General features: G+C 43.9%; 1 protein-coding gene across 1 annotated transcript in view; it reads right to left on the reverse strand.

Moving 5' to 3' along the window:
• The window catches only part of CCDC34 (coiled-coil domain containing 34), a 90,956-nt gene that overhangs the window by 14,850 nt on the left and 54,041 nt on the right, over positions 1–22,065 (reverse strand). The window contains exon 9 of the mRNA XM_035703898.2: positions 15,761–15,908. Within this exon, the coding sequence (XP_035559791.2) occupies positions 15,761–15,908 (148 nt within the window). The remainder of the gene's footprint in view (positions 1–15,760; positions 15,909–22,065) is intronic.

The following is a 22,065-nucleotide window of genomic DNA, read 5'->3' on the forward strand; positions in this document are numbered from 1 at the left end:
ATAAGCATTGACTTCCCTGCAGGTCACCTCTTAGAAGCTGGACCCTTATCCCAAGACATCGCCTGAAGAGTCTAGTGCACACTACTGGGTCTCCTCAGTAATGGGGACACCACAGCCCGCAGAGGGAGGCTTGGATCGCTGGGCCGGCCAGCGGGTACTCCGAGCCCCGTCGGATGGACCAGCCGAGAGGCCAAGCCGGACAGGGGTGTGTGTAGGTCAAAAAGGAGGTGAAACTTCACAGCGACCAGATCCCCACTGTGTCTCCCAAACTGGCTCAAAAGGTAACTGAGCATGAAGAGGGAGGCAGGCACCCAAGGGGCCTTTCTGAAAGAGAAGCCTGTTGTGTCAGGACAGTCCCGCCTCCACATGTGGCGCCTTTGAACTTACAAAGCGCTTTCTCCAAGCGGTCCTTTCAACAAGTGACCACTCTGAGAGTTTGCTGTGTTCCTTCTGAAGAGCAAGGCAAACAAGGCCGAGGAGGCAGGGAGTGGAACCTGAGCTCCTGGGGTCACGAGTCCTGAAGGCCTTAGGGAAACACAACACCCCCCAGGACGAAGCATGACTGGAAAAACAAATACCGGCTCCCGGGGACGGCATCACGGTACGTTCCAGCCCAGTGTGGACACCCCTCAGAGCCCACCTGCTCATGCTCCGTCACCCCCAGATCTGCTAGGACCTGCCCCAGGGCGGACAAACAAAACTCTGCTCTGAGATCCCATTAGCACCAGCAGAATGTTTGCCGAGCAGCTTCTGTGCGGAACGGGGCGGGAGAGCATTTTCTGAGTCCCACCGTAAGTGGGGGGAGCCACGTGCGGAGGACAGTAGTGAGCCCAGGGCTTTGGCCCTGCCTTCCGTGACCTACTTTACGGCCCTTGAAATGCATCGGGAAGAGTTGAGATATGTTGGGGCGGCCCCGTAAGCCATGTCTCGGTGACTCTCCGTCTTCCCGCTCTTAACCATCAGGTGTGAGATGTGGTGTCAGCCTCAAAAGTTCAATGAAATAAGGTTGGTCTAAAAGTGTCTTGCCTCCTTGCTGCCGCTAACTTGTTAGCCCTCTATTTCCAGTCCAGGGTGCAAGGAACTTCAATTATTTGCAGCACGATCTCCTCTACCCTAAATATGAGTCAGGAGACATAAAGACCGGAGTCACAGGAATGCACTCTTCGCCGTGTCATGGGTGGTGACAGAAGTCCAAGGAAGTCCAAACCACAGGGTCTGCTCCCACAACCAGAAAGACAGCCAAGACCGGACAAGTCAGAGTTCAGACCAAGCTGACAAAGGATAATCTTAGAACAGTCCAGGTGACCAAAATGCCCTTAAATATCTAGTTTCAGGGACACCGAGTGAGGGGAAACCTTCCTGGCCGTGGGCCTTGGCAACGGATAGAACCCAGGGTGCTTCTCTCTGGTGCTTCTCAGCCTGTTAGATTCATTTCCACCCAGTCCTTAAGACGGGTCCACTTCCCCCTGGACCCTGTGATAACCAGCGTGACCACGATTTATTGTTCAAATTGAGATACGTTTTAAATGTGGAAGCGGACACCAGTAATTTTTCTGGGAAGCAGGTATTAACCTGGGGTGGTCCCAGAAAATCCAGGACGTGCCACCCTCCTCGTAACAGATGCATTCTCAGCGGATAACCTCCAACTCACTTCGTTTCTCCCCGAGAAAGAAAGCAAGGAGGATGTCCCTTTCTGCGCCCACGGAAACCGAGCACCGGGTCCTCCAGCTGGTGTCTGACAACGCACAACAGGGCCTGAAACTGCACACACCACGACATCTAGCATTCCTTGACGGACAGGAGACCCCGATACTCATCAGGACAGCCAGACATTTGCCTCCATGACTCAACGTGCTGTGCCCGGAGTCCCAGGGAAAGCCACCACCTCCCCATCCAGGCACCCAGGTCCTCACATCTCCACGCCAGCCCCTCCCCGCACCCCAACAATTTTCCAAGGGACAGCGGCACCTCCCGTGACCATGCGATGACAGGTTTTCAAAGGGCTGTCGGATTTAGGACGGCCAGTGCGAGAGCCGAGCTTCTCATACCCGACTACTCCCCGAGTCACACGGGGTCTTGCTCGGCGGCCGAGGGGGGTCGGTAGGCCCGCGGGGCACCCGGACACCTCGTCTCCGGAGCTCCGGGGGAGGCCGAGGCCGCTGGGGTGATTAGGAACTGAACCCCAGGCAGCCCGGGTGGCTCAGCGGGTTAGCGCCTGCCTTCAGCCCAGGGCCTGATCCTGGAGACCCGCGGTCACCCGAGTCCCACGTCGGGCTCCCTGCATGGAGCCTGCTTCTCCCTCTGCCTGTGTCTCTGCCTCTCTCTCTGTCTAGGTCTCTCATGCATAAATAAATAAAATCTTTAAAAAATAAAAATACAAATAAAATAAAGTAAAATGACCCAGGATCAAAAGTTCATGAGGTGAATGCAGCGAGGTCCCCTGGTTTCCACCCGCGGTGGGCGGGCTCAGGCCTGCCGGGGGGCACGGGGGGGGGCGCGGTGACCCCATGAAATGTGGCAGCCGCATTCCCCGCACACAGAGCAAGTCACCGGGGACTCTGCTCCGCGTTGACACTACCAGGAAAGGAGCGCAAGCTGCGGAGGTCATGCAGATGAGGGCTGGGCTCCCGGAGGAGAGGCCCGCATCGAAAGAATAGCCAAGCTCATCTAAAACTGAAATCCTTCTTTCCATATTGTTTTTCAGACACTGTTCCCTCCCTTTAGTTACATTATTTGCTGCATATCTACAAGATGTATGTCTTCAAGAGAAAAAAATACGTGGTAAAGCTAACTTAATCGCAGTCAGTGTGGGGGAAAATACGAAGGAAATAGTAACAGCAAATACTTTGTAGTGTTTAGTACGTGTTCGGGCACACAGTAAAGCTTACCGGCTCCTCCTGTATTAACAGAGTTAGGCCCCCCACACAGTGATTGCTATTAGTGCCCAGAAGTTTTATTTTTATTATAATGGGTCGTATTTATCAGTCTTTTCATCTGTCCTCTCTCGATTAGAAATTTAAAAAAATCAAAATATTAAGAATAGAAAAAAAAATTCCCCAATCATAGAAATATCTCTCCTGTATTTTCTTCTATGTCTTTGATATTCGAATTTATAATTTATCCAGAATTTTGGATTGAAACATGAGGTAAGGAATATAATATATATATTTTGTTCCAAATGGACAACCAATCTTCCTGGAATCACTTGTCCCCAATACTGTCATCTTTTCCACACTGATAACGTCACCTTCCTCATACTCTGAGTTTACATAACTTTGTGAGTTAGGCTATGAGCTCCGTTGTCTGTTCCTATCACAACATCACACAATCTTAATTGCTTACAGCTTTTCAATAAGTTTACATCTGGTAGAACAATTCCAGCACCCTTCCCCACACATCTTGTCTCTCTTCTTTCTTCTGCTTTCTTTTCTTTTCTTTTTTCTTTTCTTTTTTTTTTTTTTTTTTGATATTGACCTCTGCCCTTTCGAATCAAGTTTACAATTACCTGATTAAGTTCCAGGAAAACTCTATTGAGATTTTTGTTTCAATTTGCAAGTTAACTTGGGAGAATTGATACCTGCTTGATACCGAGTCATCACATCAATGTTTCTCTATGTCTATAGCTTTCCCCACCATTGACAGGAGTCTTGGTCTTGTTTCTGATTTTTAAGAAAAATATTTTACCAGTTTATCCTTCAAAATATTTACATAGGTTTTTAGTAGACGTCCTTTATTAAATTAAGCGAGGTTCCTCTATTCCTATTCTGCTAAGAGTTGGCTAAGAGAGTTTCTGTGTATAGGTATTACATTTTATCAAATGCTATTGAGACAATTACATAGTTTTTTTCTTTAGTCTTTTTAACGTCAAACCGTCTTTGCATTCCTACGATAAATCCATTTTTTTCCCTTAATCCTCTTTTATCTCTTTCATCCACACACTCATCCACACTCACCTTCCCTCTGGCAGCCACCAGTTTGTTCCTGTGCTTGAGTCTGCCCCTTTTTTCTTTGTTTTGTTTCTTAAATTCCACATATGAGTGAAATCAGATGGTATTTGTCTTTCTCTGTCTTATTTTATGGAGTGTTGTATTTCCTAGGTCCATCTAAGTTGTTGCAAATGGCAAGATTTCATTCTTTTTTATGGCTGATTGAATATGAATATTATCAACGGACACTCAGGTTGCTTCCGTATCTTGGCTGTTGTAAATAATGCTGCAATAAACACAGGAAGGAGTACGTGTATCTCTTTGGATTCGTGGTTTTGTTTTCTTTGGGTAAATACTCAGTGTTGGAATTACTGAATCATATGGTAATTCTATCTTCAATTTTTGAGGAGCCTCCGTTGTTTTCCACAGTGGCTGCACCAGTGTGCATTCTCATCAGCAGGACATGAGGGCTCCTTGTTCTCCACAGCCTCACCCACAGTCTTTGTTTCTTGTCTTTTTAATTTTAGCTATTCTGACAGCTGTGAGGTGATATCTCATTATGTTTTTGATTTACATTTCCTTAGATGATTAGCAATGTTGAGCATCCAATTTTATTTTAACGCAATTATTAATTTTCTAGTATTTTGCTTATTTATACACATATATTTATAAACATGGCTGGTCATAATCTCCCCTTCTTGTAGTCTCCTTGTATCAGCTGGATAATGTTCCCTATCTTCTACTCTTGATAAAGTTGGCATGAGCATGTGATTCCTCAAATGTTTACCCAAACTCCTCTGGCCCTATGGAAGTGCAGTGGGTACACTATTAAAAACTGATTCCACTTCTTTAATGATAAAGATTATACTCCTATTTCCATTTCTTCTTGGGATAGTTTTGATAAGTCACATTTTTCTAGGACATTGATCATTTCTGTCTTTTTTAATTTATTTGTATAATATTATCTTCTTGTTTATCTTTAATACAATCTGTAGTTATGAACCCTCATTTCTTTTTTTTTCTTGTAAATTTATTTTTTATTGGTGTTCAATTTGCCAACATATAAAATAACACCCAGTGCTCATCCCATCAAGTGCTCCCCTCAGTGCCCATCACCCAGTCACCCTCATCCCCCGCCCTCCTCCCCTTCCACCACCCCTAGTTTGTTTCCCACAGTTAGGAGTCTTCATGTTCTGTCTCCCTTTCTGATATTTCCCCCTCATTTTTTTCTCCTTTCCCCATTATTCCTTGTCACTATTTTTTATATTCCCCAAATGAATGAGACCATATAATGTTTGTCCTTCTCCAATTGACTTACTTCACTCAGCATAAGACCCTCCAGTTCCACCCACGTCGAAGCAAATGGTGGGTATTTGTCGTTTCTAATGGCTGAGGAATATCCCACTGTATACATGGCCCACAGCTTCTTTATCCATCATCTGTCGATGGACACCGAGGCTCCTTCCACAGTTTGGCTATTGTGGCCATTGCTGCTAGAAACATCAGGTGCAGGTGTCCCGGCGTTTCATTGCATCTGAATCTTTGGGGTAAATCCCCAGCACTGTAATTGCTGGGTCGTAGGGCAGGTCTATTTGTAACTCTTTGAGGAACCTCCACACAGTTTTCCAGAGTGGCTGCACCAGTTCACATTCCCACCAACAGTGTAAGAGGGTTCCTTTTTCTCCGCATCCTCTCCAACATTTGTGGTTTCCTGCCTTGTTAATTTTCCCCATTCTCACTGGTGTGAGGTGGGATCTCATTGTGGTTTTGATTTGTATTTCCCTCATGGCCAGGGATGCGGAGCATGTTCTCATGTGCGTGTTGGCCATGTCTATGTCTTCCTCTGTGAGATTTCTGTTCATGTCTTTTGCCCATTTCATGATTGGATTGTTTGTTTCTTTGGTGTTGAGTTTAATAAGTTCTTTATAGATCTTGGAAATTAGCCCTTTATCTGATACGTCATTTGCAAATATCTTCTCCCATTCTGTAGGTTGTCTTTGAGTTTTGTTGACGGTTTCTTATGCTGCAGAAGCTTTTTATCTTGACGAAGTCCCAATAGTTCATTTTTGCTTTTGTTTCCCTTGCCTTCATGGATGGATCTTGCAAGAAGTTACTGTGGCCAAGTTCAAAAAGGGTGTTGCCTGTGTTCTCCTCTAGGATTTTGATGGAATCTTGTCTCACATTTAGATCTTTCATCCATTTTGAGTTTATCTTTGTGTCTGGTGCAAGAGAGTGGTCTAGTTTCATTCTTCTGCATGTGGATGTCCAATTTTCCAGCACCATTTATTGAAGAGACTGTCTTTCTTCCAACGGATAGTCTTTCCTCCTTTATCGAATATTAGTTGACCATAAAGTTCAGGGTCCACTTCTGCGTTCTCTATTCTGTTCCACTGATCTATGTGTCTGTTTTTGTGCCAGTACCACACTGTCTTGATGACCACAGCTTTGTAGTACAACCTGAAATCTGGCATTGTGATGCCCCCAGCTATGGTTTTCTTTTTTAAAATTCCCCTGGCTATTCGGGGTCTTTTCTGATTCCACACAAATCTTAAAATAATTTGTTCCAACTCTCTGAAGAAAGTCCATTGTATTTTGATACGGATTGCATTAAACATGTAAATTGCCCTAGGTAACATTGACATTTTCACAATATTAATTCTGCCAATCCACGGAATTAATATTCCATGGAATATTTTTCCATTCCTGATCAAAACTCTTCAGAGTGTAGGGATAGAGGGAACATTCCTCAACATCTTAAAAGCCATCTACGAAAAGCCCACAGCAAATATCATTCTCACTGGGGAAGCACTGGGAGCCTTTCCCCTAAGATCAGGAACAAGACAGGGATGTCCACTCGCACCACTGCTATTCAACATAGTACTGGAAGTCCTAGCCTCAGCAATCAGACAACAAAAAGAAATAAAAGGGATTCAAATTGGCAAAGAAGAAGTCAAACTCTCCCTCTACGCTGATGACATGATACTCTACATAGAAAACCCAAAAGCCTCCACCCCAAGATTGCTAGAACTCATACAGCAATTTGGCAGCGTGGCAGGATACAAAATCAATGCCCAGAAGTCAGTGGCATTTCTATACACTAACAATGAGACTGAAGAAAGAGAAATTAAGGAGTCAATCCCATTTACAATTGCACCAAAAGCATAAGATACCTAGGAATAAATCTAACCAAAGAGGTAAAGGATCTATACCCTAAAAACTACAGAACACTTTTGAAAGAAACTGAGGAAGACACAAAGAGATGAACCCTCATTTCTAAGACAGTTTGTGAATGCCGAGCCTTTTTAAAAAAGTTTTCCTAAATGTTTGACTGTATTATTAGTTTTTTCTTTTAATCAATTGGAGGGGACACTGTGCTCCACCTAGGTTCCCTAGGGTTCCTCTACCCCTCACTAGGTTTGGGGTGCTTTTGCTTCCAATGGCCAACACCTAAAACTCTGCTTCATCACTCAGGCTACTGGAGCCACTTTGCCCAAGAAAGACCAGGGTGTCTGGAGATTCACAACCACTCCAGTTAACCCTTGGCCAGCTCCTGGCAGCTGGGGGGTGGGGGGCATGAACCCCTCAAGTAGAACAGCTTCTTTATCCCTAATAATGTATTTTATCTTAAAATCTTTTTGTTAGAATGTATTTGCCTCAGCCAGGTGTTCTAGTCATCGTTGTCTAGCATGTCATTGGCTCGAGGTAACTTTTTAATAATGATTGCTGGGGAGGTGTGGCAGGCAGTTCCAGAACTAGGCACATAAGATAAATGCAAGTTCCAAACCCACGCTGGAAGCAGTATTTTGACATCTTTTTATTCTCTTTGATCCAAAAGGAGATTTTCACAGAGATGTCCTTTCAAAAAAAAAAAAAAAAAGTAACAAATCCAGGCACAGATACCTGTGCCCAAGGCTGACACATAGGCAACTCCACCTCCTGTTCATTGAAGGTGATGAACCATCTTGCTTTCTTAGAAATAGCAGAGATACCTCAGTCATCCAACTCCTATTAAACCATCCCATGCTTCTTGTGCCAAAAAAAATTCTTGCTGGAATTGTTCTTCTCAAAAACAAAACAAAATAAAAGCAAAAACAAAACAGACCAAAAAGCCCACATACACTCAGGGACACAGTTATTTTTAATTAGCCCTGGATGGAATGTGTTAGTATCCCTCCCTCTATAATAAATCCTTGTAATTAAATAACAAACACTTGTTATTCTTGTGCATGCAGAAGTCAGAAGTTTCCCACAGCACAGAAAAGTGATAGAGGTGAGAGTTGAGAGGATAGGGATGAGCAAGGTGTAGGTTTGTTTTGTTTTGTTTTGTTTTGATTTAAGCATGAAGACTGTTTAAGGTGGACACAGCAGGGCTTGTCTGAGGAATCTCACGGATCTTAAGTTTCTGCTCTGTTGACCAGAGAAGAGGAGGCTGCATGGTTAAGAGCATAAGCTTCAGGCAGACGTTGGTTTGAGCCCTATCCCTGCAATGCAGTAGCTGCGTGACGCTAGGCAAATTGCCCAACCTCTCTGAACTACAGTTCACATCAGTAAAATGTGAATAACTCTTCCTATACCTCAGGGTTTTTATGAACACTAAAGAAACAGCTTGTGAAGCCCTAGTCACAGTACCTGGACTAAGTCTCTACTTAGTAATTAATAACCCTGTGCAGTAAGACCTATTGTCAGTCCTGTTTATGGAGAATAGAACTAGTACCATATGACGAGGAGATACATGACACGCAGTTGTGCAGTGTGCTAAGGGGCGCTCCATCTACCATGGAGGGAAGGATACCAACACATCCTACCTGGGGCTAGTTAAAAAGTTGCTGAGTGTGTGTGTGTGTGTGTGTGTGTGTGTGTGTGTGTGTGTGTGTGTTGTTCAGGAGAGGGACAGTTTCAGCAATTCTGGCACAAGAAGCATCGCATCATCTAATGGGAGTTGGGTGACTGAGGCATCTCAGTGCTATTCCTGAGAAAGCAAAATAGTTGTGCTAAGGGACCCAAAACAATTTCTTGTGCATGATCTTATCATGAGGTCTATCCCTCCCCACTAAACAACTACTACGTAGAGGCCCCTGGGAGACATGTGTTTGAGTGGCTTAAGGAATTATGGCGCTGAGACAGGAAGTTAAACAAGAGCTCTCTTGCACATTTCCGAGTGTTGTTAAGGGACCAAACCGCATGAAAGCCAAGGTCACGTTGGATAAAACCAGCTGCCGAGACAACCGGACCCAGGACAGGTAGGTTTCGGTGAGGATAAAGGGGAGGGGAGAGGTAATGAATGGCCCTAAGACACAGGATGATCCTTCCCCGGGGGAAGCCTTGGAGATCAGGTCACCCGTGGAGTATCGAATCGGAAGGGGCATAGGAGAGGAAGACTGGCGTCCAATTTGCCAATTTTAAATTTTGCTTTAGGTGAGAACCGACGGAAAGATAAATAATATTTTGGAAATTGGAGCCATTTCCAAGATTCCTATCAAATGATGTGGTTGTGTGAAAAGTCATGAGTAATCATGAATCCTTATCCTGCATTTCATTGAAGGCTTAAGTCAGGCTGACTGTAAGAAAGAAATGCAGGAAATCTTAAGCCCCTGGAATGAAGCAGCATAAAAGGCTTATGGGCAGCGACTGTCCTGCCTTACCCTGACTCATGCTACGGCTGGCACTGCAGCTCTGCGCCTCGCCCCAGGTTTATTCCTCAAGTCAGATGTTGAAGGCTACCCTGCTGCACGAGAAATTGCCAAGGGTGCTGGGAACCCCAAGGGCTGGGTCTGAACAAGTCAGTTACTCAACAATATGTATTATGTCCGTATTCTATTCGAGGCAAAGGAATTGCTCCCAGTGAGCCAAACCAGGCTAGTGGGCAAAAGCCACAGAGAGACAACTGTTGATCCAAAATTAGGAAAGACTTCCTAACAGGGCTGTTCAAGGATAGAATGTAAGATACTAAAATCCCCATCACTAAATGTGTTTCTTTTTTTTTTTTTTTTTTTTTTTTTTTTTTAATGATAGTCATACACACAGAGAGAGAGACGGAGGCAGAGACACAGGCAGAGGGAGAAGCAGGCTCCATGCACCGGGAGCCCGACGTGGGATTCGATCCCGGGTCTCCAGGATCGCGCCCTGGGCCAAAGGCAGGCACCAAACCGCTGCGCCACCCAGGGATCCCACTAAATGTGTTTCAAGCAGAGGCTGGTATGTAGAAATTCAGATATCACGGAGGAGATTGGCATTACAGGTTCACAATTCACTTCCAATTTTCCAGTTCTAAAAAACAGAAGAAATGACCACCAGTTACAATGAATTTACAGTTTAACCAAGAAAAGAGAAATTGTGGAAATCATAGCAGATTCAAAGCAATACATAGTAAACCAAATTAAAGGTCCAAAAACTCAATACAGAAATGCCAAAACCAGCTGTCCTGAGAACATTCAAGAAAGACCCCAAATTTCTTCCTATCAAGGAAGATTGCATCCTCTTGCATGAGCAATAATTAGATGGGATTCCTGGTAGTGAGGATAAAGGAAAAGTACGCAGATGATTCAGAGCCAGAGGGATTGGTACACCAGTTCCCATGTAGCTCCCGTCAGGTTCCTACTCATATGCAGTTCAGAGCATGATGCTTGCCAATAAATAATAATAATGACCTCAAATAAACAGCTGCTTTGCCATCTCATGAGAAAAAGCGGATCTGCTTGAATTCTGTTCTCTGCATTTGTGCACACTATGGGTCTTGTCTCACTATTTGGCTTTGCAGTACATTAGAATTCGAAGTCATGGCTTGCCAAACTTAACTGTTAACTTAGAAGGTAGAATCCATGACCTCATGATTTCCTATGGGCTTATTATCATTACTTATTCATTCTTCACTTCTGACAGTGCTTGTGGATCAGATTAGAAAAGGTATTCTTAATCCTACTAACCTGAGTCAGCTTGAAACAGGAAAGAGATAAAAATTAACTAGGGCCTTGCTACCCAGTGAGGTCCAGCGACCAGCTGCAATGTTACCTCCTAGGAGCTCTGCACCAAAGCAGAACAGAACCTCAGCTCTTCCCTCCCTACTCCTAGATTTGCTGAATCAGAATCTGCATTTTAACAAGATCACCCCAAGAAACAAAAGCAAAAATGAACTATTGGGATTTCATCATAAAAAGCTTTTGGGGGTGTCTGGGTGGCTCAGTCTATTGAGCATCTGACTCTTGTCTTGCTCTTTTGGTTTCAGCTCAGGTCATGATCTCAGGGTCATGGGATTGAGCCCCAGGTCAGGCTCTGCACTCTGCACAGAGACTGCTTAAGACTTTCTTTCCCTCCCCCCTTACACTCCTCCCCAGGCTCTCTGTAAAATAAATAAATAGATCTTTTAAAGAAAAGAAAAATAAAAAGCTTCTACACAGCAAAGGAAACAACAAAACTAAAAGGCAACCTATGGAATGGAAGAAGGTATATGCAAATGACAAATCAGATAAAGGGTCATTATCCAAAATCTATAAAGAACTTATCAAACTCAATACCCAATGAAAAACAAATAATTCAGTTAAGAAATGGGCAGAAGGCATGAATAGACATTTCTCCAAAGAAGACATGCAGATGGCTGACACATGAAAAGATGTCCAACATCACTCATCATCAGGGAAATGCAGATCAAAACCACGATGAGATATCTGTCAGAATGGCTAAAATTAACAACAGAGAAACAACAGATGTTGGGGAGGATGTGAAGAAGGGGAGCCTCTTACCCTATTGGTGGGAATGCAAGCTGGTGCAGCCACTGTGGAGAACAGTGTGGAGGGTCCTCAAAAAGTAAAAAATGGAACTACACTATGACCCAAAAATTGCAATACTAGGTATTTAACCAAAGGACAGAAAAGCACTGATGCAAAGGGGAACATGCACCCAATGTTTTTGGCAGCATTGTCAACAATAGCCCAATTACGGGAAGAGCCTGAACGTCCATCAGCTGATGAATGGATAAAGAAGATGTGATATATTTATGTATACAATGGATTATTATTCAGGCATCAAAAAAATTAAATTTCATCATTTGCAGCAACATGGTTAGAGCTAGAGTGTCTTATGCTAAGCAAAATATGTCAGTCAGAGAAAGACCAGTACTGTATGATTTCACTCCTATGTGGAATTTAAGAAACAAAAACAGATGGACATAGGGGAAGGGAAGGAAAAGAGAGAGAGCCAAACCGTGAGATGCTTAACCATGGAGAACCGAGGGTTGCTGGAGGGAGGGGGGCAGGGGAAGAGCTAAATGGGTGACGGGTATTGAGGAGGACACTGATTATGGGGACTGGGTGTTATATGGAAGTGATGAGTCACTAAGTTCTATTCCTGAAACTAATAATACACTTTATGTGAACTAGCTAGAATTTAAATAAAAACTTTAAAAAACCCTAAGATTTCCCCACGGTTGTGTGCCTTGAAATTTGAGAAGTCCTAAACCGGGGAACAATGATTCTGTTGCCCACCTTCTGACCTTTACCCCCTGGAAAGCTTTATGAAGAAGTAATAGCTTCTGGAAAATAAAAAAGGGAGAAAGTTACTCGGCCTGTGATCATTAATGAAATCATTGATCAAGGGTTTGCACCGTTTTAGAAAATTTCCCACTGCTAACGTGCTACAGCTGTGCTTGAAATGGGGGCCGGCCGCCCCTTGGGCTTGTTGTGACCCCAGTCAGCAGATGGGCCTGGGTCAGTCGTCAGGCCTTGTCCTTTATAACCTGCAAACTCCTGCCTCTGTCCGCGGAGGGAAATCCTTTCTGCCGCGGTGACTTCTGAGACACGGAGAGCCACCCAGAGAGCAGGAGTGTGGCAGCGGAGGGGCCTTCTTCGGCATCCAGATGTGAGAAAGGCATAAAACAAAAAATAAAGGATTTCCTAGGATACTTGCTCAATTCAAAAAGGCCACTGATCACAGGAAACAGCCTCGATTTAAAATAGCTTCTCAGGAGGGGTGACCAACAGTTCTTTACATAAATCACAGACAGGACCCCGTTTTTAAAAAGTAAAATTGAGGAGGGCAGCGTCTGCGAGGGGACATCCTAGAATCAAGAAGAGCTGGCACCTCTGTGCCTGCGCATCTCCTCGGCCAGTTTTGCTAACGGGCGGCAGCAATGAAGTCTTTACAGGTCAGCGTCTACGTGCAAGTGCATGTGGGGGAAACGATGGTCACCGCTCGGTGCAGTCGTCCGCTTCACTGCAGCACCGACGTACAGCCTAGAGGGCTGCAGGGAAGAGAAATATCTAGACGCCACCTTCTCCAAATGCATTTGGATTGAAAATCAGACGAATCCAAGAGCTTCCTGTTCCTGCAAACCTTTGCCCGGCGTCATGTGGGGCCCGCATCTGGTCCCCTAACGTTCCCTTTTTCATGAAGAAACACCATCTGACCACGGGTGTCTAGGCACGGGCTACAGGGAACGAAGATTTCCCCCAAACACACAGTGGGTCGGTGAGCTTCTGGGGTCCCTAATGCGCAAGGTTGGAGTCTTTCCCTCTCTCATGCCTCCGTCTTTCAACTGTTCTGGGCCGTCTGGTGCAACAGCCACACTCTCTTCAACAAGGAGGTTCTAAAAGGAGAGTTACAGAGAGAGCGTGCCAGCAGGAGCCCCGAGGGACAGCTCTAACTGATGCCGAGGTGGGCCGGGACTCGCCCATCCTGCCCGGAACAAATATCCTCCAACAGCCATCGCCGCATGTCACCGAATCATAATGAATCATCTCTGCTGATGGAAAAGTCCTTGCTTCCTGTAGCCTTCTAGAAGGTTGGTTTCTTTCTGTTTTTTTTTTTTTTTTTTTTTTTTTTTTTGAACCATAGAGAAATTCAGAAGGAAACATCTCATAGGTTAATGGGTGGGAATATCTGTGTCACAAGGAATTTTGGTCGTGTTTGTTCTTATGGATCTTTATCTGAATAAAAAAAAAAAAGAAAAACCTAAATGGATATTTATAAAATCCATTTTTTTTTTAAAGAATGTCATAGAGACCTCAAGCTTTCAAGGAGAGACGGTGTCTCTCTCCCCTGAGTCCTAAGGCTCCCTCTAGTGACCAAGAACCTAACGCCGCTGCAGGTACAAATAGGAAACCTCTTCCAAAGCCTCTTGTCCCAAAGCACCGTGAAGTTTCTACAGCATTTTCACTAAGGTCTGATCACTCAACACAGAAACCTGAAAAATGGAAGTACTCTTTCTCCCATTTAATAGGTAAGAAACTGAGGCTCCGATGGGCCAAGACCTGCGCAGTCACACGGCTGTAACAGGAGAGCTGCCACTGGAAGCCGCGTCCCCCGTGTCCTGCTGCACCGCCTCATGCTCTGTGGCCATTGTGTCAGCTCCTCCACGACTATTCTCCTACAGGGCGTGCATGGAAGCATTTTTAAGGGATCTACAGAAGCGATTCTTGACTTTCAGGGCGTCCCTTTGAGAATCTGATGAGAGCTGTGGCCCAACCCCATACATTTTTCCATACAACCTCGGGAAGCACGTGGATCACCCTGAAGGGTGTCTACTAACCCTCCGGATCTCCAAGGACCCTACGTTAAAAATGTATTGACATCGACTGGATCTAATCTTGAGATATCAAGAACTCAAAGAATAGGAACTCTGAAGTTCTTTATTCTTTCCTTTAATTATGATGTTTTCCATGCTTATCCAGTTACCTCTTTACCCTATTGTTCGGAGTATTTACAAGGATTGAACAAATTAGTATATATTTGCTAACATTTAAGGAAAAGCCTGTGGATATTGCCGTCAAGGCATTCTGGCCTTCCCACAGGCATGCCTGGGATTAGCGGCAAACTGAGATGTTTCTAGGAAAGTAGTAATTTGAAAGCATTTTTTCAAATGTAAGAGCATACCACAGTCTCCCCGGCTGGCTCTGGAGGATCTAAAGGAGCAACACAGTGAATATATACAGGACTTTTTTCAGTGAGCGAAAACCAGTATTGCCTCCGAATTCTCAGCTCTTTTCATCCTGGCGCCTGCAAAGGCTCTGGAAAAGCCCGAGTCACCAGCGATGCTTTGCTGGTTCGCGGAAGCCTCTTCCACGTAAGCTCCGTGAGGGTAGGAGCACAGCCCCGGCACTGCAGTGCGCTCCGCAGAAATCCGACGGATGACCGTGTGAATGGTCATCTCTGAGTGAGCCCCTCCGGGAAACCGCTCATGTCCCCCCCTAGTTAGTCAGCGGCCTCTGGTTACTAACCTAGGACGTTGGCCTAGAACACTCTATAGGCAACCTCAGGTTCCAGATCCTTGGCTGCTCCCATGAAAAATCCTGTTCTCTATTCCATGACCCACACCCACAGTCCACACTGGGTTACAAACAAACCTAAGGGATGATCACAGCTTCCTGCCTTAGCCCTCCCAGAAAGGACAGCACAGTTTGTTTTTGTTTTTGTTTTTAAGGGATAGATCAACCTTTGAGTAAAATGTGACGCTCTAGTGACTAGACCATCCAGCCGCCGGGGCCATTATGAAGGAGTGAGGAAGGTCCTTCTGGATCATCTCACACAACCTCTACTCAGCATGCCCCTCCATCCCCCTGAGTTTTCATAGTGTGACTTCCCTCAGCTTCTCACCAAGCCCGCTCACCTGGTGAAACGTCACCCCAAAGATGTCCTCAGCCCTGGTGGTCAACAACTCTCACCTTCCCTATAGCAGAGTTCAGAACTTTATGACCATGCTGGGTTCCTTTACATGCTGCTGCCCCTCCTCTTGCATGTGCAGCAAGACCGGCGAGAGAGGTGGGCCTTGCTCAATTCAAGAATGGACGACAGAGAAAGGGAGGCAGGAGAGAAGCAGGGGGAAGGGCTCAGCTGACATTGCTGACCTTGAAGCCAAGGAATGCAGGAGGCCTCTGGATGCTGAGGAGACCAGGAGATGGATTTCTCCCCTAGAGCTTCCGGAAAACAAGCCAGCCCAGCCAACACCTTGATCCCAGCCCAGTGAGATCCGTCGAAGACTTCTGACCTCCAGAACTGCAGAATAATGCATTTATGGTGTTTTAAGTAAAAAAAAAAAAAAAAAAAAAAAAAAGGTGGACTGTCTCACCCTCCAGTTATCTTGCTTCTAGCAAATCCAATTTTTTCAGAAGTTATTGGAAACATCCCCTTGAAAGCACAGGCGCTTCTCCATAAAGAATCATTGTCTAAACCACTGCAAAGCTGCGATTTCACTTGCAGGTGGAGTCTCAGCACAACCCTGGCTTTTCCCAACTGCCCTGTTGGTTATCATACTTAAATCAAAGTTTCTCAAAAATTTGAACACCACCTTTGGGATTTCTGTTATATCAAAGTAGCACCTGAACTAATATTTACTCGATTTTAAGACAGTATTTTGATTTATAAGTAATCTCCATCAAATACTAGGTTTGACGTGCTAATTGTTTTTTCTTAATATACATCAAAGTTAAAACGAAACTATAAAATGGAGAAAACCTTTACATTTAAATAAATTCATAACTGTAAAAATTTATAAACAACCTTGCCTATGTGTCCAGAAAAATTGCCTCTGGGTATCAACAGGGCTGTGCCGGTGGCACTTTGTGAAATACCTTTCTACCGTTTCGCGGCCTTCCCCACGCCTCTCCCCAAACCTCCCTGCTCACTCGCAGCAGGTCCCCAGTGGGCACTCACTCCACTTCCCTGTTCTCGACCCCCGCTTCCTGCTCCACCAAACCCCCCAGTCCACAACCCTCCTGGGAGAACTAGCTGGCTTTGCTATGCCCCTGGAGGCCGACTCTGGGTTTGGGGGAGAAGAAAAGGTTCCACCTGTTTGTTGACCCACAAGGAAATTCTCCCCACCCATTCTGCCCCGGGATGGGGATCTAGAGTTTTCTATCCAAAGTTCACTGAAGCAATAGAGTGGAGATCTCCCATGTGTAGTTACTCGGCCCATGTCACTGAGTTTAAATTAATCGAAGTGAAGCAAAGCGACAAATGCAGCTCGTCAGAGGTATCGGGCACATTACACTCACCAGCCACACGTGGCTATAGCTGCCGTACGGGACAACTCAGATGCGGAACATTTTCATCATTGTTACATTAGGCAACACTGTTCTCAAATAATTAAGTATTAGTGATATTTTTAGAAAGAGCCCAGCAGACTTTAATGCCATCAAGCTTTTCATGGACTCGTCTCACTCCGTACTTCTACCTGAAAGCCCACCTGCCACCACTCTCAGCCTTCTGCTTTCTGCGCTGCTCTCAGGATAGGGGTCACCCTCCTTTCTGTTCGAGAAATGTCTGTCCACATGTCCTAAAGCCCACCTGACGCATTGCCTCAAGGATCTTACTCCATGAATTAAGCTCTCGCCAACTTGTTTCTACCTTAATTATTTTAAGTTGTGGAATACAGCCTGCATACATGAATGCATAAGCGTTATCTGTTTGGGTTAAATAATAACAAAAATACAAGCACGTGTGTGCCCATCACCCAGGTTAATAGAGCACGGTTAGTCCCTCCAAATGGGGAGACTATATATACATCCCCATTGTATCTCCCTCCCACCCAAGAGTAAGCTCTGGTCTTTCATTATAGTTTTAACACCTATGGATGTAGACGTAAGCAACATATTGTTTCATTTTGCTTAGCGCAGATTTCCCGTAAATGAAATTATACTGATCATATTCTGTGACTCATACCAATATTATGCTCTTGAGATTTACCTATTTGGTGTGGATAGTGGCAGGTCCTTTATTTTCACTTCTGTTGAGTCTGTTGAGTATGTCATTCCATGATTAATCCACAAGGTTCCTTCGCTTTTATTTCTATACAATCTTCTATTACATGACTAACCTACAATTTATTTATCATGTTACTATTGTTGGATATCTGAGCCGTTTTCAGCTTGTTATCATAAGAGACACCATTTAGACATTCTCGTAGTTGAGTCCTAGTGTGTATTTAAGGATTTTGTTAGGGAAATGGCTTTCAAAAAATTTTTAACACAACTCGTAACAAGAAATATGTTTTATGACATAACCCACCATTACTAATAGAATACAAAATCTTACTACTAGCAATCCAGAAAATCAACAAAAGAAGGCATCACTTTATCATCAGCAATACATCCTGGTATTTTCTATTTCTAGTCTATTGTGTTGAATCGTAGCATATCATGATCTTTATTTTTTGTTTTTGTTTTTAATACTGATTCGTCCACCAGTGTGATCTGACCGTAATCAAGAAAAATTGAAACAGCTTTAGGACAAATACCTCGGAGTAACACTGTTAGGTTACAAAGCATGTACAGGTTTTACTGACACGCCGTGTTCCGATGGCACTCTCTCAATTTATACTCCTACCACCAGGACATAGAAGTTACATTGTTCCATGACCTTGCTAAGGTGGTGACAAATGAATCGTTTAAAAATTTTCTAATTTGTTGATATCGTAGCTCATTGTAGTTGCATTTCCATGGTTACTAGTGAGGTGGAGCATATTTTTCTGTTTATGGACCATTTGTGTTTCCTCCTCCCTGAAATACCTGTCTATATTTCTTGGCCATTTTTCTATTAGGATATCTGTATCTTGTATATTCATAGAAATCCTTTACATTTTTGAGGTGCTGAACCTTCATTGGAAATGAGTTGCAAATACCATCTCCCACTTTGTGCCTTGCCTTTTGACTTTGTTCCATGTGGTTTCCGATGAACTAAAATTATGTAATATAGTTGATCAGTCTTTTATGGTTTGCATTTTATTTGTTGTTTAATGTCTTAAAAACTTCTGTATCAGAAGGTTGTATTAAGCTACAGAGTCTTCTAAATCTCTATGCTTGTGCGTTCACAGTTAAGTCTTTCATCTGCCAAAAACTGATGTTTATGTATGGTTCAAGGTAGGGATCCAGTTTTGTTATTCTAATCTCCATGGATCTTCCCAGCACCATTACCACATGTAGGATCTCTTCCTCAGTGATCCGTAATGACTTCATCATGCATCAAGCTTGCATGCACAATTGGATGTGTTTCTGTGCTCTCTATTTTGATCCATGGATCTATTTGTCTACCTCTGGGTCAATACAATGTCTGAAACAGTATAGCTTTATAATTAGTCCTAAATCTTGGTAAGGCAAGCCCCTCCACACCTTGTTCTTCATAAGTTTCTGGTCTAATTTTGAATTTTCCTTGTATTTTTTTAATGACTATTAAGGTATAGTTGAGATTCAATAAACTGTACATATTTAAGATGTATAATCTGATAAATTTTGACATATGTATACATCTGTGAAACATCACCACAGTCAATATAATGGACATATGCATTACCCCCTCCCCGAAATTTTCTCCTAGCTTTTTGTAAATCCTCCCTCAAGAACTTCCCTGCCAATCCCAACACCCCTGTTCTCAAGCAACCATCACTTTTTATGAGTATACATGAGCTGATATTTTCTAGAAATTTACCTAAATGAAATTGTATGGTACATATTCTTTTTAGTCTAACTCCTTTATTAAATTACATTGAGGTTCATCCATACTGTATGTCTATAGTGTATTGTATTTTTTTAATTGCTGAGTAGTATTCCATTGTGTAATACAACTATTTGCATATCACACAATGATGGACATTGAGTCATTTCCAGGCTTTGTCTGTGAAATATCCTTGAACCATCTTCTAAGATGCAGTTAAGGTATTTGGAGACTACTTGATTCTGGAGGTCTTGCTTTTTAAGCTTTGCTATGCGGGAGTACAGAAGCATTTATTCTCAGACCAATTTTGTCCCACTACTGAGGCCAAGTTCTTCTGAGTAATATCCTGGGTGACTACGATCATGAGGTTTTGGACCCTGGCTGGTGAAAGCAGGAACCGTCACTACATGGGCCTTGCGACTTGAATCTTGCAATCCTTTTGGGTGTTTCCTCAGCCTCAGGTAGTCTCCTCATGGGTGTGCACTGGTTAGTACTTGGCTAAAAACTGGAGGGGCTCTGCTGATCTCGAGTCAGCTTTCTGTTCAGTTCGAGCCTCTCTGGTGTGCTTCCCTGCGACCTCTGTCACCTTGGCTTCCCAAGATTTTCAGCTCCATCTCCTGAACTCAGGCCTGGGTTCCACCCCCACGGCACATGAGGTGCAAATTCTCCCAGGCAATAAACTTGGAGATCACTGTCCTTCATTGCCTCATCTCCAAAGTCTGAAAATTGCTGTTCCATGCATTCCAAACCCCCCCCTTTCTTTTTTTAGTTATTCCAGGCGGTAGGATGCATTGGATCCCTGTCACTCCACTCCCTCTTAGCCGGCAGCAAAAGTCTGAACAGTGTCCTTATGTATTTTGCGACTTTTAACAGTGAGCTGCAGGTTTTTCCCTAGGACTTTGGGGTAATTCTTTGAAACTTGATCTAGAGTTGACTTCCTTTAGAAAGGATTTATATTTGCTTTTGTCAGTGACTTGAAAACTCTATCAGCTAAGGACCACTTTAAAATTAAATTCTTCACTTGAGTGTGCAAATAAGAAACCCTCAAGCGATAGTCCCTGCCTCCACTCAACACCGTTGTTGAGAAAGGAAAGCTTTGCTACTACCTCCTTGTGCGTGGCCAAGTTCATTTCTCGTTCACCTTTACATAGAGCCTTGGGAGTCCCAACGTTTTGCATGTTTCCTCTATTCAGAATACTACATGAGCAGGACCTACACGTTGTCTTGTCCCCCTCACTCCACGCAACCAATAAAAGAAAAGCACATGATTTCAAGAGTTCAGACACGCTATTCTGAGGTGCTGACAGCATCGGGATTTCCGTTTGTGCCTCTTCTTTTCTACTAACTCCCTCTCATCAGCCAAGAACACATTCAGTGTCTATCACCATTAAATTCTCACTTGATTGTGAATCCTCTCTCTTCACTGCAGCCTTCTTTCACACTTGCCAGGCTTTTTAAAGGTGCTGTCTACAGTGGCCTCTGTTTTCTAATCTTTAATTCATGCTGTAACCTATTGTAGTCTGTATCCTACTCTAGGTCTCCAATAAAACTGGTCTTAGAAAACCGACAGTGATGACTTCCTTTTACCAAATCCAACAGACACGTCTCATTCTCTGTCTTATTTGAATAATCTGTAATATCTGTCACATTCGATCACTCTTTTCTCTTTGGCTTCTTTTACATCATTCTTTCTAATTCTACTTCTGCCTCCAATTTCTTCTCACTGGATCCTCTTTTGTTCATTTCTTCTCAGTGCTCTGATTTTCTCTTTGTGGCATTATCTTTCACTGAATCTCATGACCCATGGACTACCAGTTGCCAACCTCAGAACCATTCATCCTCTCTTCCCCCCTCCCTCGTAAAGACCTCATTTTTATCTGGCACAATGCTGCCCAGAACAACTTATTCCCCAGACTTCCGAGCATTTAAATAGAGCCACATGACTAAGTTATGGCCAACAATGTAGAGCATGTTATATGGGGCGTTGAGGAAGACTACTCAAAGGAAGCTGATGCAGCTGAGAAGGGCTCTTCTCAGTGCTTCTGTCTTTCTTCCATCTTCTGTCCTGCAACATGGACATAATGATAAGTGGAGATCCAGCATCCATCCTGCACAAGATTGGAAGCTCTGTAGCAAGATGATGAAGCAGGAAGATAGGAGCAAGGTTCTCTACCGACCCCATGGAGACGTATCAGCCTAAACCATCTATCTCTGGACTTCTTTTATGGGAGAGAAATGAACGTCTGTGTTTAAGCCTCTGTTATTCTGGAGGACAAGGGAGGGTTATAAACAGCAAGTCTAGGCTGAAGTAACACATCTGCCAACTCTGGAAACTTAGTCACACTAAATTCTTTTTTTTCTTCCTTGCCTCCCTCATCAAATAAATCCTGACTTTGACCCCTAAATACCTCTCAAATCTTTCCTTACCTCTCATTTCATGCTACCCAAGTTTACTTCAAGATCTCAATGCTTTTTGCTTAGACTAACACAGTGACTATTGAAGGAAGTTTCTTTCATTTTTTTTTTTTAAGATTTTATTTATTTATTTGAGAGAGTGAGAGCATGAGTCAGTGGGGAGGGGCAGAGGGAGGTCAGGCATTCTGCTTAGGTCAGGGCTCTACTCCAGGATCCCAGGATCCTGATTTGAGCTGAAGGCAGACACTTAACTGACTGAGCCCCCAGGCGCCCCTGAAGGTTTTCTAAAACATAAGCCTATCTTGTCTTA

The sequence above is a fragment of the Canis lupus genome, chromosome 21 (genome assembly GCF_003254725.2).
Source record: "Canis lupus dingo isolate Sandy chromosome 21, ASM325472v2, whole genome shotgun sequence".
Taxonomy (NCBI): Eukaryota; Metazoa; Chordata; class Mammalia; order Carnivora; family Canidae; genus Canis; species Canis lupus.